This window comes from Lissotriton helveticus, chromosome 1_1, assembly GCF_964261635.1.
Source record: "Lissotriton helveticus chromosome 1_1, aLisHel1.1, whole genome shotgun sequence".
Classification (NCBI taxonomy): Eukaryota; Metazoa; Chordata; class Amphibia; order Caudata; family Salamandridae; genus Lissotriton; species Lissotriton helveticus.
Genome location: NC_136057.1, coordinates 1,703,664,794 through 1,703,681,725, shown reverse-complemented (window position 1 = coordinate 1,703,681,725; position 16,932 = coordinate 1,703,664,794). Strand labels below are relative to the sequence as shown.

The 16,932-nt window shown below is 42.7% G+C and overlaps 1 protein-coding gene across 50 annotated transcripts in view; it reads left to right on the top strand.

Annotated features, from left to right (window-relative positions):
• The window catches only part of NACA (nascent polypeptide associated complex subunit alpha), a 47,762-nt gene extending 31,262 nt beyond the window's left edge, over positions 1-16,500 (top strand). For all 50 annotated transcript variants that reach the window (XM_078689027.1, XM_078689025.1, XM_078689021.1 and 47 more), the window contains 6 exons: positions 3,284-3,366; positions 3,767-3,844; positions 5,173-5,319; positions 6,051-6,179; positions 6,952-7,074; positions 16,383-16,500. In XM_078689027.1, coding sequence (XP_078545153.1) covers positions 3,284-3,366; positions 3,767-3,844; positions 5,173-5,319; positions 6,051-6,179; positions 6,952-7,074; positions 16,383-16,397 — 575 coding nt within the window. In that variant the 3' untranslated portion in view covers positions 16,398-16,500. The remainder of the gene's footprint in view (positions 1-3,283; positions 3,367-3,766; positions 3,845-5,172; positions 5,320-6,050; positions 6,180-6,951; positions 7,075-16,382) is intronic.
• Positions 16,501-16,932: the final 432 nt, after the last annotated feature.

The following is a 16,932-nucleotide window of genomic DNA, read 5'->3' as shown; positions in this document are numbered from 1 at the left end:
GCGAGTAGCACACTACTCCGGGACCCCTAAAGGATTAGTATAGTGAAATATGAAAAGTAAATTGAGTGGTGGGTAGTTTAGCCAGTTATTTGGGTTGAAAGGATAGCGGAGGGATAGAAGAGGGAAAAGGTTTGCATTTATATAGCGCTTGTTATCCCTGAAGGGGTGTTGAAGCGTTTTTTTGGCGAGTAGCACTTTGGACCCGATAAAGGATTAGTGTTGAATTAGTATAGTGAAATATGAAAGTAATTTGAGTGGTGGATATGTCAGTCAGTTATTTGAATTGAGAAGGGGAGGGATCGAAGAGGGAAAATGTTTGCATTTATATACCACTTGTTACCCCAGATGGGGTGTTAAAGCGCTTTTCCGGCAAGTAGCCCGCCACTCCGGAACCCATAAAGGATTAGTGTTGAATTAGTATAGTGAAATATGAAAGTAAATTGAGTGTGGGTTATGTTATTCAGTTCTTTGGTAGTGGAGGGATAGAATAGGGAAAAAGGTTTGCAGTTAAATAGTGCCTGCCATCCATGACGAGGTGCCGAATCCCTTCCCGTCGAGCAGCACGCCACTCCGGAACCTACAAAGGACTAGCGGCGAACTAGTACAGTGAAACACGAAACACAAGATGCTGTCTGTAAACCTTGGAATTTGGTTTATCTGCTATTTGAATAGCTTTAACATTTCTACAACCAGAGCATTTTGTAGTCTGGCAGTCTCTCAGTAGGGCATGTTTGTCCTCTTCAGTTAGGTTTGCCAGGCTTTATCACTTCCTGAGCCCCAGTAGGTGTGGGTGTTGTCTGTGAATAAGACCAAGCTGGAACTCGGTCCATGTGCTGCTTTGGAAACAAAATTACCCAGGTAGTAGCGTGCTGTGGATCACTAACAGCCTTTCTGTAGCAGCCTATAGAATCCAGAGTCGGCATGGCACCATCATCAGAGTATGTTTTTGCCTCGCCCCACAATTCCTCTTTTTTAATTTGTGTTACGTGTTTTGATGTTGTATGTTGTTCATCTTGGCTTCTTCAGTTTAGCAGTAAATGGGGAGTATCAAAGGGAAAATGTCAGAAAGCAACTAAATCGGTCTATTGGATGCATGTGAGCGCTTCTAAGATAAAGACTAAATGTCTGATTCTTGATGTGGAGCGGCTGGTATTATTTGTTCTATTGTTGCTATTTTTGGTGGCCCCCTAGAATGTCAGTTGTGCATTAAATGGAAATTTATACAGGTTGTAATTTAATTTATATAGTTGTTACTTTCCCTGACGTAGCGTTTTATGACGAGTAGCACGCTACTCTGGAATTCCAGGTTGGTGGTTAATCTGGTGATTATTGTTGGTTAAGATTAGTATTGTGCTCTCAAGAAAAAATTGTATGCATTTATTCCATTAACTTTGTGATAGATTACATATTACCTGTTAGATGTGATTATTAGTCAGGAGCTATGTGGATTCAGTTGAATGGTTGGTGAGCTAGATGAGCTGGCAGAGATTAGGTAATGTTAGGCTCCCAGGATAGGGTTTTGAAAGAGGAGAGCTTGTGATCTACTAAATAAGGTATCCGCCAATTACAGAATTATAATAAGGATTGAGGCAGGTGTGCGACTGCGAGGAGGCTATACTCTCAAATAGTGTGGACCGTAACACAATAGCGTAATTCTGCCCATTCTAAAGAGTCCCTTTTCTTAAACAAGGGTGGGTCATATACTAATGTATTGGGTTAGGTTGCCTTTTTTTTGGGTGGCTTTCGATGAGTAGTAGTGTGGCCGTGAATGTCACGTTTTGCTGCCAGATTGGTGGAACTCTTATCAGCTGCACTGAATTTCAAGGGACGCTCAGTGTAATATTACCCCTGGAATTTTAAATGCTAATCCTCCCTACATACAGTTTTAGTGTTGCATAATACTTACCTATTCCGGAGTTGCTGAAGTGATGCACGCTAGAGACACCAATAGAAACATGCTAGTATATGAAACTATCGGGTACTGCTGTGGGTCCTCTTATTACCTTAAATTATGCCTTCCCAAAAACAGTACTTGAAGTTGATACTTCCCTGATAAGTGTCTTTAAACTGGCTGTGCCACATGCCTCCTAAAGGATGACTGGCAGATCTGGTAATAGTTCTGGCCAAAGCCAGCAATATTATTATTATTACTTTTTTCCTGTTGTGTGTGCAATGAAGGAGAGTGAACGTATTTTTAAATAGGTGCTCAAACATTCTACGTTGACTAATTGGGATGATGGGATCTAGCCAGTCCACAACCAGAACAGTACACCTGTATATAGTATTTAAACTTTTGCTGGTGGATAACTTTTCAAAGTTCTTGGTGTTGAAAAGTGGGAGTACTTTTCTTGCTAATGTCTATTTTCTATTTGGAAAGGGTTGTGACATTTTTGTTTGTGAATGGTGAGAGGTGTGGTTTTCAGAGGAGCCTTCCTTTGGTAGAGTAGTGGTGCTTTCCCTCACTAGGTGTGATGTTCGCCCCCACAAGCCACAAGTGTTTTTTGGAGGGGGTATGATTCTGCTCGTTCAAATATGCATGGACAGTATTTATCGATCACCCCTGGCACTATACCTGCATCCGCCTTGAGCACAGCCACTTTTGTATGATGACTTCTGTGTAGATGAGTTAGTTTCACAGATCCTATCCCTACATTCTTCAGTGTAAGCTTGGTAACCTCTGGGCAGGTATGTACAAATTAGAGGTTGTCTGGCACAGCTCCCAATCCGAAACCAAATACTCCTTTGTTTAAAAATAAAGGATTATCTGAAACTCAGTTTCCGACTTCAGTGTCCATCTTTGATATTTTTACATCATTTTTCACAATTCATGAGGCATGTTCAGGGTTTTCTTACTGATGCGGTCTTTAAATAATACAGAATAGTTGTTTGGACCAGTCTTACTCGTGTGGGAGTATTCAGTTTTGGGAGGTGGGGGTTGGTTGTCACAACTATAATTTTCCTATCATTGTAGGCGATTTGCTTTGACCATTGTTACTATGTTTTGGTGTTTATGTTCTGCGATGTACGTATAGTAGCTCATTGTTGCATTCAAGGATTGTTCTTGTCTAGGGTAACACCGATTGTCGGCCATTGTGCTGCAGGGTTGTATTAGTCTTTTAAAGGTAGATGGTTGGAAAATGCAACCTTATCCATTCGATCTGAGGTCAAGAGGGGGCTCTCGCAGCTAGTTGGACCCTCTCTGCCGTAAGGGGGAGGGAACTGTGCAGCAGCTCCCAACAAGGGTGGAGAGACCAGCTGTGTGAAGCTTTCTTGTCTTTGACAGGGTCAGGGACAGAATCGGACAGCGATGAATCTGTACCAGAGCTTGAAGAGCAAGATTCAACCACAGCAACGCAGCAAGCCCAAGTAGGTGCTTTCATTTCTTTCTGTTTTCTTGCGCAAATTCGAAATTCCATTTTTCTCTGGGGCTTAATGCAAAAGATGCTAACCACCCGATGTTCGTTTAAAGGCAGAGCCATTGGAAAGAGGTTATTTTATTTGGTGCCATTCCTAAAATGTTAGATGCTCTTTTATAATGACCAACCTTTAAAGACACCTGATATTCCTGGCGAATAGCCGCAGGCCTTTCAGATTTAGGAACTAGTAGGCTAGCAGTGCTGTGCACCATCTTGATGGTTCTTAAATATAGAAGTGATCTTTCTGTCATAAGAATTGAAGCACCTTTAGTTTGAAGTTTTTTTAAAAACCCAAGTATCCATAGATTGGACTAAAATGTGCTTTCCTCACCAATATCCCCTCTGAGCAGCTTGCAGCAGCAGCCGAAATAGATGAAGAACCAGTCAGCAAAGCAAAACAGAGCAGGAGCGAAAAGAAAGCGAGGAAGGTGAGTAACCATATATGGAGTGGTATGTGGAAGTTGGCCTTCATTATCTATTCCTTGAAGGAGCCATGGCTTGAAGTTGGACTTTCGGACATAATGACCATCTCTGCTGAAGATGGTCTGTCATTGAGACTCAAGAACTTCGCATGTATTATGATCCTTTTGCAAGAGTGTTTCAGTTTCGACTCCAATCTGAAGAGAAGGTCATGGGCGAAAGCATCTAGTCAGGAGGAGGATTGTGTGTAAGCAGTTGAGCTATAGGCAAGTTCAGCTAAGATGAAAATCGCAGAGTATTAGAGGCAGGTCTGGGAGATTTCATACGATTGTGGAGAGGGACACTGCAGACTGACAGGTAGTAGATGGGGCAAGGACATGTCTTATTTTTCACCCCCTTGTGAGCATTGGTTTCAACCTGTCTGTTCCGACTGTTAATATAGACCTCATCTGAATTAAGTAACTATAGTAGTGAACCTAGATTTGGGCTTAGTGCAGATGAAAACATTATGTGGTGTTCTGAGCCAGAAACTATGAAGCAGTTGAATTCTGGATGTGCATTTTGGGAAGAACTCGTACCTATATATTGTCATTTCTCCCCCCCCCCCCCCCCCCTGTTTTGGGGCTCATGCTCAATCGTACAAACCAATCTATTAACCTTTTCACATGTTAAACACTTAAATCTCTTCCATACCCCAGAATGGACGTTAACTTGGTTAGCATTTACAGCATGTGTTTTCACTGTCCCCACCTAATAAGATGTTCTGTCTTATTATTATTTTTTGGGGGGAAAGGTGATAGTTTTGTGTGTTGAGAGGAAAGCTGCACAAAACTATTTAGCTTTTAAAAAAAAAAACATTTAATTTAGCTAACTGATAATTGTACATGCACCCTGTGAGACAGACACCATACCAATATAGCATAAAGCTGGGATGTGGTGATTTCCTGTTACAAGTATGACGCATCAGACTGGTTGCGGTGCATGGAATATAGATTCAGGCTAGGCCGTCATTGCAAATCCACTTAAGATTCTCTTTCGTCACCCTAAAGTCATAGAGCGAGTACCGAGGGCTGAGGTTAAACGGTAGGGTTTTTTTTATCCATCTTGACTAAAATTGCCTGGTAAACCGTTTTTTCCTCCCACATTGGATCCTCTTGGAGTCTTATGACTTTGGTTGTCGGTTGGCCTGTGTGTAAGAGTTTGTTTGCTTTGAAAGAATTTGAAGCTCATCAGTAAATTGTCTTTGTTTATGGCAAAAGTAGAAAAGTGTCTGAATCTGACTGAGGGGCTTTATTGCAGGAAATAGTCTATAATTTCCTTGCATTTTATCTTGCAGGCCATGTCCAAACTGGGGCTTCGCCAGGTAACAGGAGTAACCAGAGTCACCATCAGAAAATCAAAGAACATCCTTTTCGTCATCACAAAACCAGATGTGTACAAGAGTCCGGCATCTGACACATACATAGTATTTGGGGAAGCCAAAGTGAGTATGTCACAGCCTAATGCAAGAGAAGAGCCTCCTTAGCACTAGTTACCACCTATATTTTTTATTATGAATTTAGAAATTGCAAACTGCTACCCAAAGGTTGCCTGGGGAGAGGAGTTGGCCTAACGGCTAGGACGGCCAACCTCGAATCTGGGGAACCGGGTTAGAGTCTCTGCAATGACGCTGAACATCCTGTGATTCTGGGCAAATCACTTAATCTCCCCGTGCCTAACAAAAATGAATGTGTCCTCATGTAATGCAACTGGTGTTATGTAAAGCGCTCTGATACCAGATTCGGGTCAAGTTTGTGCTATATAAAACTGTTTAAATAAAAAAAAGAGTAAATGCAACACAGAACGTAAAATTCTGAGAAATGGGATATAGGAAATTGTTCACTTCTCGTCTAGAGGCTAAGTGTTTGTAAATGGCCCTGTTAAGAGGAATTTAGTTCCACAGCTTGGGAACCAAATGGAAAGAGTGGCCACCGAAGCGTGCCTTCTTCCCATATGCACCTCCGTCTTGTGTGGTGCATTGAGGCAGTAGCCCTGTCCACTTGTGGTGTGGCCCCCCCCGCCAGTTAGTCTGAAGTTTATTTCTTAAAATGTTTAACATCTCTGAAGATGGGCATGTCCTACTGTTAGTCTAGAACGAAGTTGTGCTGTTAGAAACCTTTTGAATGCCTGTTGGTTCCATCATGTTGACTTTGCTTCCTGTATGTGTCTACACAGATTGAAGATCTGTCACAACAGGCACAGCTTGCAGCTGCAGAGAAATTCAAGGTGCAAGGAGAAGCTGTCTCGAACATTCAGGAAAACACGCAGACACCGACGGTACAGGAAGAAAGCGAAGAAGAGGAGGTAAGGCAGTTGGCCAGTGAGCATGGGCATCTATTTTCATTCATATAGTTAACCGTATATAATAGACCTATGTATTGGCTGAACTCTTCTAATAAGATATCTGTATTGCACAATTCAGGTTTGTGCAGAAACTTGGTGATACAGCGGTTTTGTGGATGTGGGTGGGCATTACTAATTAATGGTGGTTACATAATTTCTTTGGTTTTGATGTACTAGTGTAATTAAGGTCTATATTAACCCATAATTGCTATGATTCCCATTTGCATCTGGAAAATATGCTGTAGCTAAAATCGGGTATAAGTACAACAGCTTGTTTGCCAATGAATAAAATTCAAATGTAGGAAAATGTACTTTGGCAGTCACATTACCTGAGTTAGGAAATACCATTTACTTTTAGAAAAAGTTACTTTCTAGATTTGTCTAATCCAATCTGGGTCTTAGCCAAGCCTACATACACCTTTGTTTGTCCCTTGACTAGTATTTGAGGGATTAAAATAAAGTTTCCATATTTTTATTGAAGTTGCATTTCCGTTTTCCATTTGAAGATTAGTACATCGCAAAGTGTAATAGTAACTGCTGACTTTTCCCTTTATTGGGCTGTGGTATTGATGAAGGGCTGCTGGTTCCTCAATGGCCAAAATGTATCTGTGTTTATTGGGGATGGTCGAATCTGCCAAGAAAACCTTGCATTCATTCGGTTATGAAGTGCAAGCAAGCTGATCTAGGGTGATACCATGTACATTCCTGCTCACGTTATTTGTGTCTTCTGTAGGTCGATGAGGCTGGCGTGGAGGTTAAAGACATTGAACTAGTGATGTCCCAAGCGAATGTCTCGAGGGCGAAGGCCGTCCGTGCACTTAAGAATAACAGTAACGACATAGTGAATGCCATTATGGTGAGTTATATATGGGTGGTAAAAAAGTTCTAATGGAAAGTATGCAAGTCCTTGGGTCGTTTTCTATGTAAATGAGGATCGTTAGTTGGCCTTGCTAACCAGTACATATACTAGAGATTTTTTGCTCTTGTATTTCTAAAGGAAAGGTTACTAGCCTCTATTCCTAATTTTGTATCATGGGCATGTCTCTGGATCTATAAACAGATTAGCTATAAGTGCCCCTAGGATGCCCAGACCCGTCTTTTCGTTTGAAAAATACATTAATGTTTAAAAAAAAAATAATAAAAGTACATATTCTTTCCTATTTGACAGGGGAAGTTTGGGGGGGGTTGCAGGTTATCCAAGCTAGTTTTCATGTACATAGAAAGTAAAAAATTGGGTAAAAAGTTAAAACGAGCTCTGACTTGGAGGTGTGGGTAAAAGTAACATTGCAAGCTTGACCCAACAGGGTACCGGCTTAGACTTGGAATCACAGTAGTGTTAAGGAAGGGGATGAACTCTCCTCTAATCTGCAGCACTGCACTTTGTTTGGTATTGGGAATGCTCTAATTCGTGCAGCAGTAAAAGTTTTGTTCCGATCGAAATTACTGCTAGCCAAGCAAAGATCAGCTCATTTTGGACTCAATTTTATAATACTTAATACTACCCGTTATGCTATGGTTACTTTTGTGGAACCGTCAACCGTGCAAAGCTCCCATACTTCAAAAACACCAGTATGTGCCTCAAATTGTTTGTGCGCAGAGCCTTAACTGCAGACGAGTGAGGGTCTAGGGAAGGTGCTGAATTGGATATCTTCTAGTTTAGGGGGAAATCAGTTAACGAAGCAAGCTGGGTGAGTTCTTAAGGATTTCACTAAATAATGAAAAAAGTATTAGGGCAGAGAGCTTCTAGCTGAAGTAATGGGTACCAGAAACAAACACTTACCAGGGTAAATCTTGGGGATAACTATGTATACATTTGCTCAAAAAGTGTCTTAATTTAGATAGAACGATGTTAAACTCAAAAATGAGTGGGCCTTCAGAAAGGCATGAAGACTTTCTTGCAACCCTCTGGGAAATGTTTCATTCAATGGTGTAGAGGAAAACATGGCTGAGATGAAAACCAGGCCTGGGCGTAGTTTGCGTAGTTTTGCTACGCGAAACTCTGCAAAGTTGCAAAAAAACTCAGCGAAGTTCCGCGAGTGGTGGGGTGCAGTGGGAACTGCAGTTTGTGCTGGTATTCCCGCCGCTCCGGTAGATATTCTACCCGAGCGGCAGCTCTCAATCGCGAACATACCGTTTGCGAGCGGGGGAAAAACTCTGCTGCACATGGCAAAGCGGAGTTTTCTGCACTTGCGAACTCCGAGGAGTGCGAAGTGCAGGAAACTCTAAACTCCGCGAACGGAGTGAAGTTCACCGCCCAGGCCTAGTGTCTAGGTTGAGACTGGCGTAGTGAAGATGGACTGTAATGCGGGCTCAGTAATTACCCTTGGCCGTGAAACTTTTAAGCACTCCAGCCATCACAATGTAGTACAGTACTGTTTATTGAAGGTTCTCATGTGCGCCTGCTGCTTTAGACACCAAATGCAGAAACTCTTGCAGCTATTTAAGGACCTAGTTGAAGGATGTTTGGGTTCTCGGGATCTGGCAGATTTTTGTGGCCCTGTTGCAGGCATACAGTCAAGCTCAGCAAGGGCAGGCTGCACTTAAGAATCGTGCTCAACGGGTGAGGCAGGTCCACCTACAGCCACTGCAGTGGCCAATCCATAAGCAGTTTTAATCATTGCTTGAATTGTGTTTTTTTTTGTTTTTTTGTTGTACAATCCCCTTTGTCAATCCATAGACAAATGCCTTCAACCAGTAGATCAATTATCCCTGACAAAAGGAGTTTGGAAGATCATGGTTAATTTGAAAACTTCCTTTCATTTTCCCATCATTGTGGTGCAGGACATGTTCCATGTACTTCCTTTTCAAAAATGTATTCTACTCAAATCTTTGCGACAGATGCATCAAAGATGGGAAGGGAAGCCCGTATGGGTGAGCTCTTACTTAGAAAACGGTCTTTATGAAAGCATCATTTATACATCAATATGCTGAAACCGGGAACAATGCACTTAAGATCCTTCCATCGATCTTTCCTTCTCTATAACATCATACTTCATACAGACCAAACTACAGTAGTGTTACCTTAACAAGGATGGGGAACCAGACTTAAAGTCCTAATTAATGAAGTACATCTAAACTGCCAGCTGTCTGATAAGGGACATGTACCTAACTTTGGAACTTTTTGAGACTCCTGACTATTTGTAATACTTGCTTATCAGATTGACTATTTGTATTATTGTTTACTGATTGTTTATGCTCCCTCTTTTATCTACCTTATTTTTACTACCCATTTACTACCTCAACTATGTCGCTCAAAAGCCTGTTAACTGCTCTCTTGTTTTTACTACCCCCTTGTTGTAAAGCGCTCTGATATCTGCAAAGATCTTGTTCGCGCTATATAAAACTCTCTAAATAAATAAATAAGGGTGGCGCCTGTTCCAGGCCTAAGAAACTGAAATCTCAAGCTCATAACACACAAAGAAAATACACACAAGACTGCTGAATCACAACTATATTGGATGTCTTTGAAGCCCAGATTGATGGCATAGAATTACTGAAGAGATCTGCCCCAACCTGCTAATCAATGGAGTTCTCTAATTTCCTCCACCTTAAAGTCCAACTAGCGACATACTTCGTCTTCTTCTTCTTCGCATCGCATAAGGACAGTCAGATTTGTGATATTAACAAAGCATATACCAGCAGATTTCTTCATATCTCCCTTTTAACCTATGCCTAAGTGGACTATGAACACACGGTGCTCTAAGCTAAAGTGTGCATCTCTTGCACTTCTCCATCCTTCACACTGCTGAGCCCCATCAAACGATAACTCCACCTCGGTGGTCTTCACACACGTTTAAACACTTCCCACGCAGGTTAAAAAAAAAGACAGCTCACTTCCAAATACCCTACATGGGGAAGAGGAGGGATGGGAGCACATTGCTTCACCTCCCAGCACAGTTCACCCCTTAGCATTATGGGAAATGCTATTCACTTTAAATGCTTACTTGAATTTTTTCTGAAGTGTTTTATCAAAGTTAGTGCTGTGAATCTCTAGACACATGTATTTCTGGATATTATCCTTCATCAATAGAGAGAGACTGCTACCCATGTTGGCAAGTGCTTCAGCGCCCCACATAGGTTTAGTGAGCACTATATAAATGTCGCAGTACAATAAATTGCCTTGCTGATACTGTAAGGTCATTGTGCTGGGCAGTATTGCAGTTGTAGAAGCCCCTCTTGAGATTCCATGGCTAAAATGATTACTAGGAGAGTACTTTTTTTAAATGTTTCTTCCTTGCCTTCTCATTGAATTTTGAAACCTCAAATGGATCTTGGGTACAACACTGTTTCACATCTACGCTGCTTAGTTACATACTGGAGAGATGCAGCATAGTCTACTGGTTGAATGGAAATTTTACACTGCTTTTGAACCTACAGGGTGAATGTATCTGATGATGGTTAATTATTGCAATAATGCGTAACTGTTCATGGTATTTTATTGCTGTTTAATTGAAAAATGAATATTCTCCGGTCTTATCATAAATGTATTTACCTAAATGTTCACTTGGCAATGCCCATGTTCAGATATAACCACTTTTAACATAAATCGGATATGGGAGAGCTTTTGGGGGTGGGGGAGGGAGGGGGATGGAGGGTTGTGTTTGCAGTCTATCTAAAGATTGAGCATAAATATCTCTAGCAGGGGTTTAACTTGTATGGTCTCAGGCATACTTTCACACACACGAGGAGCTACTACTTTTTCCTGGGGAGTAACCCCAACCGCAAATATAGTCAATTCAGGGTAGTTTTGGTGTTGCTGTGGAGGCCTTCAACTGCCTGATCAAAGTGACACACTCAAAACAATCTTGTGGCTTTTCATGGTTTCGAGCTAGGAAGAGGAATGGTGGCACATGCTAACTGTGCTTCTAGGAGACTCTGTACTCCTTTTCACTAAGTATTGTCAGTGTGCTTTCTCTTCTGACATGACATTGTGCGCGGATGGAGACTTGGTAGAGCTGCCTAAGCCATAATGGACTGGGATCTGGTGTTTACAGTACAAACGTTATTCTGACACTTTAATGTGTTCTTTTTCGGCTTCTTTCTTTCCTTCATCTCATCATTTCTTACTTTTTTCTTGCTTTCCTTTTTTTCCTTGCTTCTTTAGGTCTCTCCTACACAGCACATGCACTTTGTTCAAGTCCTATTGTTTACAATTCAGTGGGCTTAGAACCAGCCCTCCAGCATACCATTCGTTTTTTGCGTTGTCCCTTTTGTTTGCAATTTTAAGATTACTTGACTCCCGTAGGCTTCCCTTCCTTTCTTTCGCTGGGGCATGGGCCAAGTACATATGTTATTCCTCGTGATTTTGCAAATCACTAGTTTTTTATTTTATAAGCATTTCAGTATTATTCCTGAATGTGCAATCTGCTTTCGTACTTTTAACACCAGATTACAGCTTCTTATTTCTGTTGTTTTTATAAGTCTCTTGACGCTTTAGTTACTTAACACTGACAACTATATTACTCCATGTCACTGTACGCCACAATATTCCACACCACTGACATTTAGCCAAGTTGCTATACAGCATTGCTAAAACACATTTGCAAAGCCAATAGCTCTCACATAGGCGAGACCGATTGGCTTTGCCAAATACTAGCTACTTTCCATTTGCTTACATTTTTCTCTTATCCTTTTACTTTGCCTCTTATTTCCCCCTTGTTCTTTTTGGGTTTCGCCTGCCGAAGGCTGCGCTCTGCGCAGCTCTTCAGCGCAGGTGAAATCCTATGTCGTCAATAAGGACTCCTGGAACGTCCCCCGGCTCTCATTGGTTGGCTCCATAAATGGAGGCTAGCCATTGAGTGCCGGATCTGTCCATCAAGGCTGGACCAGATTCGGGGGCGTTCCGGAGATTTTTTCCCAGGGCGGAGTTACGTTTTTTCCGTTCCCTCCCCTTTCACTGAAAGTGAATTCAGATGCGCTGTCCATTCCCGCCCCCTCCGTGTGCCTTTCCGCCCCCCTTGCTGTCCTGTGCACGTTTCCCGCCGTCCGTGTCCTCTCCCGCCCCCTCCCGCCGTCCGTGTCCTCTCCCGCCCCCCTCCCGCCGTTCGTGTCCTCTCCCGCCCCCTCCCGCCGTCCGTGTCCTCTCACGCCCCCAGCGAGTGCCCACCTCGCGATTTCTGCCCGCCTGCTTGCCTAGCGAGGGCCGCCGCGCTGCCCGCGGCGACCCGGAAGTACCTGGCCGGCCACCCAATCCCTTCGCGGCCGGCCGGAAGTCCCGCACCCGCAGCCCGGGGGAGGGAAAGGGAAGCCTTGCTGTTTGCCGCTTCCCCCTGCCTGGGGGAAGCCTTTGCCGGTGTTGCCGGTCTCCCATGCCTGGAGGGAGACCGGAGAGGAGCCTGACGAGGGTGGAGCGGAGGGGGCGCGGGGCACATTGTGGTGCCCGCCCCCACCGCAAATCCGTACCGGCAGCAAGGAGGAGGGCAGCAGCGATCAGGTAAGGATCAGCGGAAGACGATCTCACCACCCACGGAGCACGGCTCTCCTCGCGGAGGCTCCCTTCCCCCACCGCCTGGGCCTGCCTTTAGTCACGGCGCTCACCACACGCTCGGCCGGCTGCAGCCCCTGCACTGCTGGTGCCCCCCTGGGGCCGAGGTCTGACACACCTCCCTGAGTCGGAGCCCCGGACCCTCAAAAACTTCCCTGGGCTGGATTACTTAACCTAATCTCAGTGCCACACAACTGGATTCCTGGAGAGTCGCACTGCTGGACCCTACACCCAGTCTGGATTCCACATCTGGGTTCCCGGGGCAGCTTTAGAACAGCCAGAGCTGGACCCTTGAGTCTCGACCTAGCGCCCTGACTGGTTTTTTTTGTTGTGTCGACTGGAGTTCTCTGCCTTTTTTGGGTGTGTGTTGCAAATGGTGTCTACAGGCCACACTGAATGACAATTTGAGGGTGAATTTCTATTCTATAGTTGAAGGACCTACCCTCAATTGAGTTTAGCTGAGTTGTGTGTATGTACATTTGGAGAGATGATACTTTTCTCCTCCACTTTAGCCATACGTACGACATAAACTCTCCATGTAACTCGTTTACTTTTACCTAAATAAATGACATAATCTGCTCCAATTAATTACTATTCCCCATCCCTGGCTACCCATCACAATATTTGCCTCGGATTACAATTTTGTGCCGTGTAAAATCTCTTCCAACACTGGCTCGTTGTTGGTAAAGTGGTCGTGCATGGCGTGATTATGTAAACTAACGAGGACGGCTTGCAAGTTACTAATGAATGCAATGTCTTGGTGTCCATTTTATTTTTTTCTGAGTACATATACATGCAGCCCACGTATGCCACATAAAAGTACGGGCAGAGAAGGAAATATCTGAGCTGTCCCTACGCCCGCGGATAGCCCGAAAATGATTACCAATTTACACTTTTCAGTTGATTGAGAAAATGCAGTTTTCAGAAGTGACTACCAGTATGAGTTCAGATTCCTATAAAAAGTGTAATGTACATTTGATGCGGCTTGGCTCCATGCAATATAATCACCTGCAAGTTCCTATGTGGGTGTCGTAGTCCTGAAATATGGAAGGACTAACCAAAATTAAATGGCTCTGTAGTGGTGAAAAATAAAACGTGGTGTATGGTGCTACAAAGGCATCCACACCAGAGTGGGTATGTTTAATGGTCCATTTAACTGTGGTTGGTTTTCAGTGGTGCCTGTATTTACAATTGGAAGTACTATTCCGTATGTTTCACGGAGTGAACAAAGATGTAGCAACTGACTTAAGGTTCTTGTGAGATGTATATAAAAAAAAGTGCCTTATTTTATGTTTGGGGGTTGAGGGGTCAGTTTGATTTAAGTGAGAATATAATTGTCCAATTCATGTTTGAAGTTGAGTAGTGTAACAGACTAAATGCAAATTTTTCGTATAAGCGACCATCTCCAAGTTAGGATTATGGCAATTCATATAAGTTCGAGATCTTTATTATCCATTAATGATGGCTGAGATTTTCTCCAGTCTAGCCTCGTTGATCAGGATGTTCCATATCATTTCACTTTTTTATTGCAATCGTTGCTCTCAACTACTAATCGGATCATGGTGTTTGAGATGCCACCAGGGCTTTGGCAAGGCAAAAGAAGGCTCTTGTATTAAAAAAATGAATGCAATCCATTTTTATTTTGGGAGCCTGGCAAGTGTGATGGGTCTCTGCCTAGACCAAGAATGTTACAGATGGACCCAGGAGGGCTGAAACAAAGTTGGATTTAAAGGATGGCGATATGTAAAAGAGCTCTGTTTAGAATTGTATGCAAAGTTATATTGTGAGGATAGTCTAAAAAAATGCAGCATGGGTTGGGTTTGGCTCGTATGGCCCTATTTTTAGCACCTTCGATTCATAAGTTGTCCAGCTGGAATTTATTGCTACTTAAATCGACACCAAGTGGCAGCAGAGTTTATTGGGTACAGATTAATACTGATTTAAACCACACAGGGCTGTTGCCCAGGAACAATGATACTTGAAGTCCTGTGCTTTAGCTACTGCCTTTTAGATTGTGCGCCTCCATATTCAGCTGTACAAATGCAAAGAGTAAATTCTCACACGTTCCAGGATTTACTAATCAGTGTGCATTGAAAGAAGCCACCTTTTTTTAGGCAAACTGAAGGCTGGCTATCTTGAAAATATAATTCATTCATTTGTTGTCTCCTGCTTGGTGACAACTATATCCCAATTATCAGTGTTTTAAAGTTAATTCCATGCCCTTAAAAAAGCTACAATGCCTTAGATTATTCTATACAATCCATCTGGTGGGCAGTAGACAATAACAAAACCATTCCCAGATAATGATTTGACAGCCTCCTCAGTAACCGATGCAGCATAGGAGAGAGATGGTGCCTGGTAATTGCATTTAAGAAAACTCGCCCAATGGAAGTTGAAAGTTCTAGGCAACAGTTTAAAGCATGTACATCTGCCTTTCTTAACCCTATTTAAAGTAGTAAAAATGCACTTCCTTAAATGCTGATCCGAATGTCAAGTTCTGAGTTGAATGTTTACTCATGCAGTTCAGTCATGCGAGTGTCAGTCTGTAAAAGCTAGGAAGTTACATCAGAGGAAGCGCTGCTGGTAGTGTGTGGTGCTAGTCTGTGAGGGGTGTGACTGCTACTCTCGGAGGGTTGTTAGCGCTGCTGGTAGTGTGTGGTGCTTGTCTGTGAGTGCTTGTGATATTGTGACTGCTACTCTGTTAGACTTTTAGTAGAGATGGGTTGCTGGTCTTTGAGAGGTGGGAAAGTGCTATTGGTAGAGTAGAGAGAGTGCAGAGTAGAGAGAGTGCAGAGTAGAGAGAGTGCAGAGTAGAGAGAGTGCAGAGTAGAGAGAGTGCAGAGTAGAGAGAGTGCAGAGTAGAGAGAGTGCAGAGTAGAGAGAGTGCAAGGGAGTGCAGAGTGACTAGGGAGTGCTAGGGACTGCAGAGTGACTAGGGAGTGCTAGGGAGTGCAGAGTGACTAGGGAGTGCTAGGGAGTGCAGAGTGACTAGGGAGTGCTAGGGAGTGCAGAGTGACTAGGGAGTGCTAGGGAGTGCAGAGTGACTGCAAAGTGACTGCTAGAGATTAAGCTAATGGCAATGTAAATGACAATGCCATTTATTTATCTGTTTTCAAAACCAACACATAAATACAAATTTTGTCATTTACAATGCCAATAGCTCTAACTTTTCCAAAGGCGAAACCATTGCATTGTAAATGCTTGTTTTTTTTTTTCATTATTCCCAGTATCCTGTTAAATTTTACTTGCATTAGGCTGACTTTAATAATTACCTCAGCAAAGAGGATGGCCAGTGAGGGCTGGGCTTTGGGTTGGCTTTGGATGATGTTGACCAGCAAGTTCATTTTCTTATGAAAATGAACCAAAAAAGATATGGAATACTTAATTAAAATCCACATTTGTCTATCAAATGTATGGTCAGCCAAATGAGTTGGTGAGCGAACAGTAATGTTGGCGCTAAAGCAGCCATGCTACATAACCAGCTGGTCTGCTTATGTTTTAAGATTCGTTCTTCTAGTGTAGCTGTTGTAAGTCCTCCAAGGCAGAGTTCGGTTACAGTTACCAGTCCATTTGACAGCCAGCAACTCGGTCACATCCTGACCATAGTGAAATATTATCTAGGAATGTTTAGTTTTCATTTAAACCATAAAGTTAATGCCATTTTCTTTTTGTCTTTGCAGGAATTGACAATGTAAAACAGAGTGATATATTTTTTTTGAGCTGCTGGAGCGTGGATGAAGCTGAATTTGTACTATTTCTATGGATTTAATAAAGTTGTGGCTTATTGTTGGTGACGAACAGCTGTATTGTGCCTCCTTTTTTTAAAACTGTATTTTATTTTTATTACTTTGTTACAAGGGTTGCTTTTTGTTGGACTGGCTCAAGATCGTAGTGATAGTTTTTAATTGGGGATTAAATATTTATGGTCCTCGTTAAACCTTTTCGAATTAGAGCCGCCATTCTTGTCAATACCATCTAAAATCTGAGGTTTCCCTCCCAATCTTGCTCACAATCTAATTGCTGTTCATTGAAAACTGTTCTTTCATAACTACTTGGTTGGTTTCACTGCCCTTATACTACAATAGCAATTGATTTTCTTGAAATTCCATTCCTTTTTCCCAGGCGAGTATCCAACTAACCTTCCTGGTCTCCCGACATCCAGGCAATGCTAATATGTTCCATGTCTTCAAAACACATTTTAAAATGCACTACCGGAACTATCCATAGCTA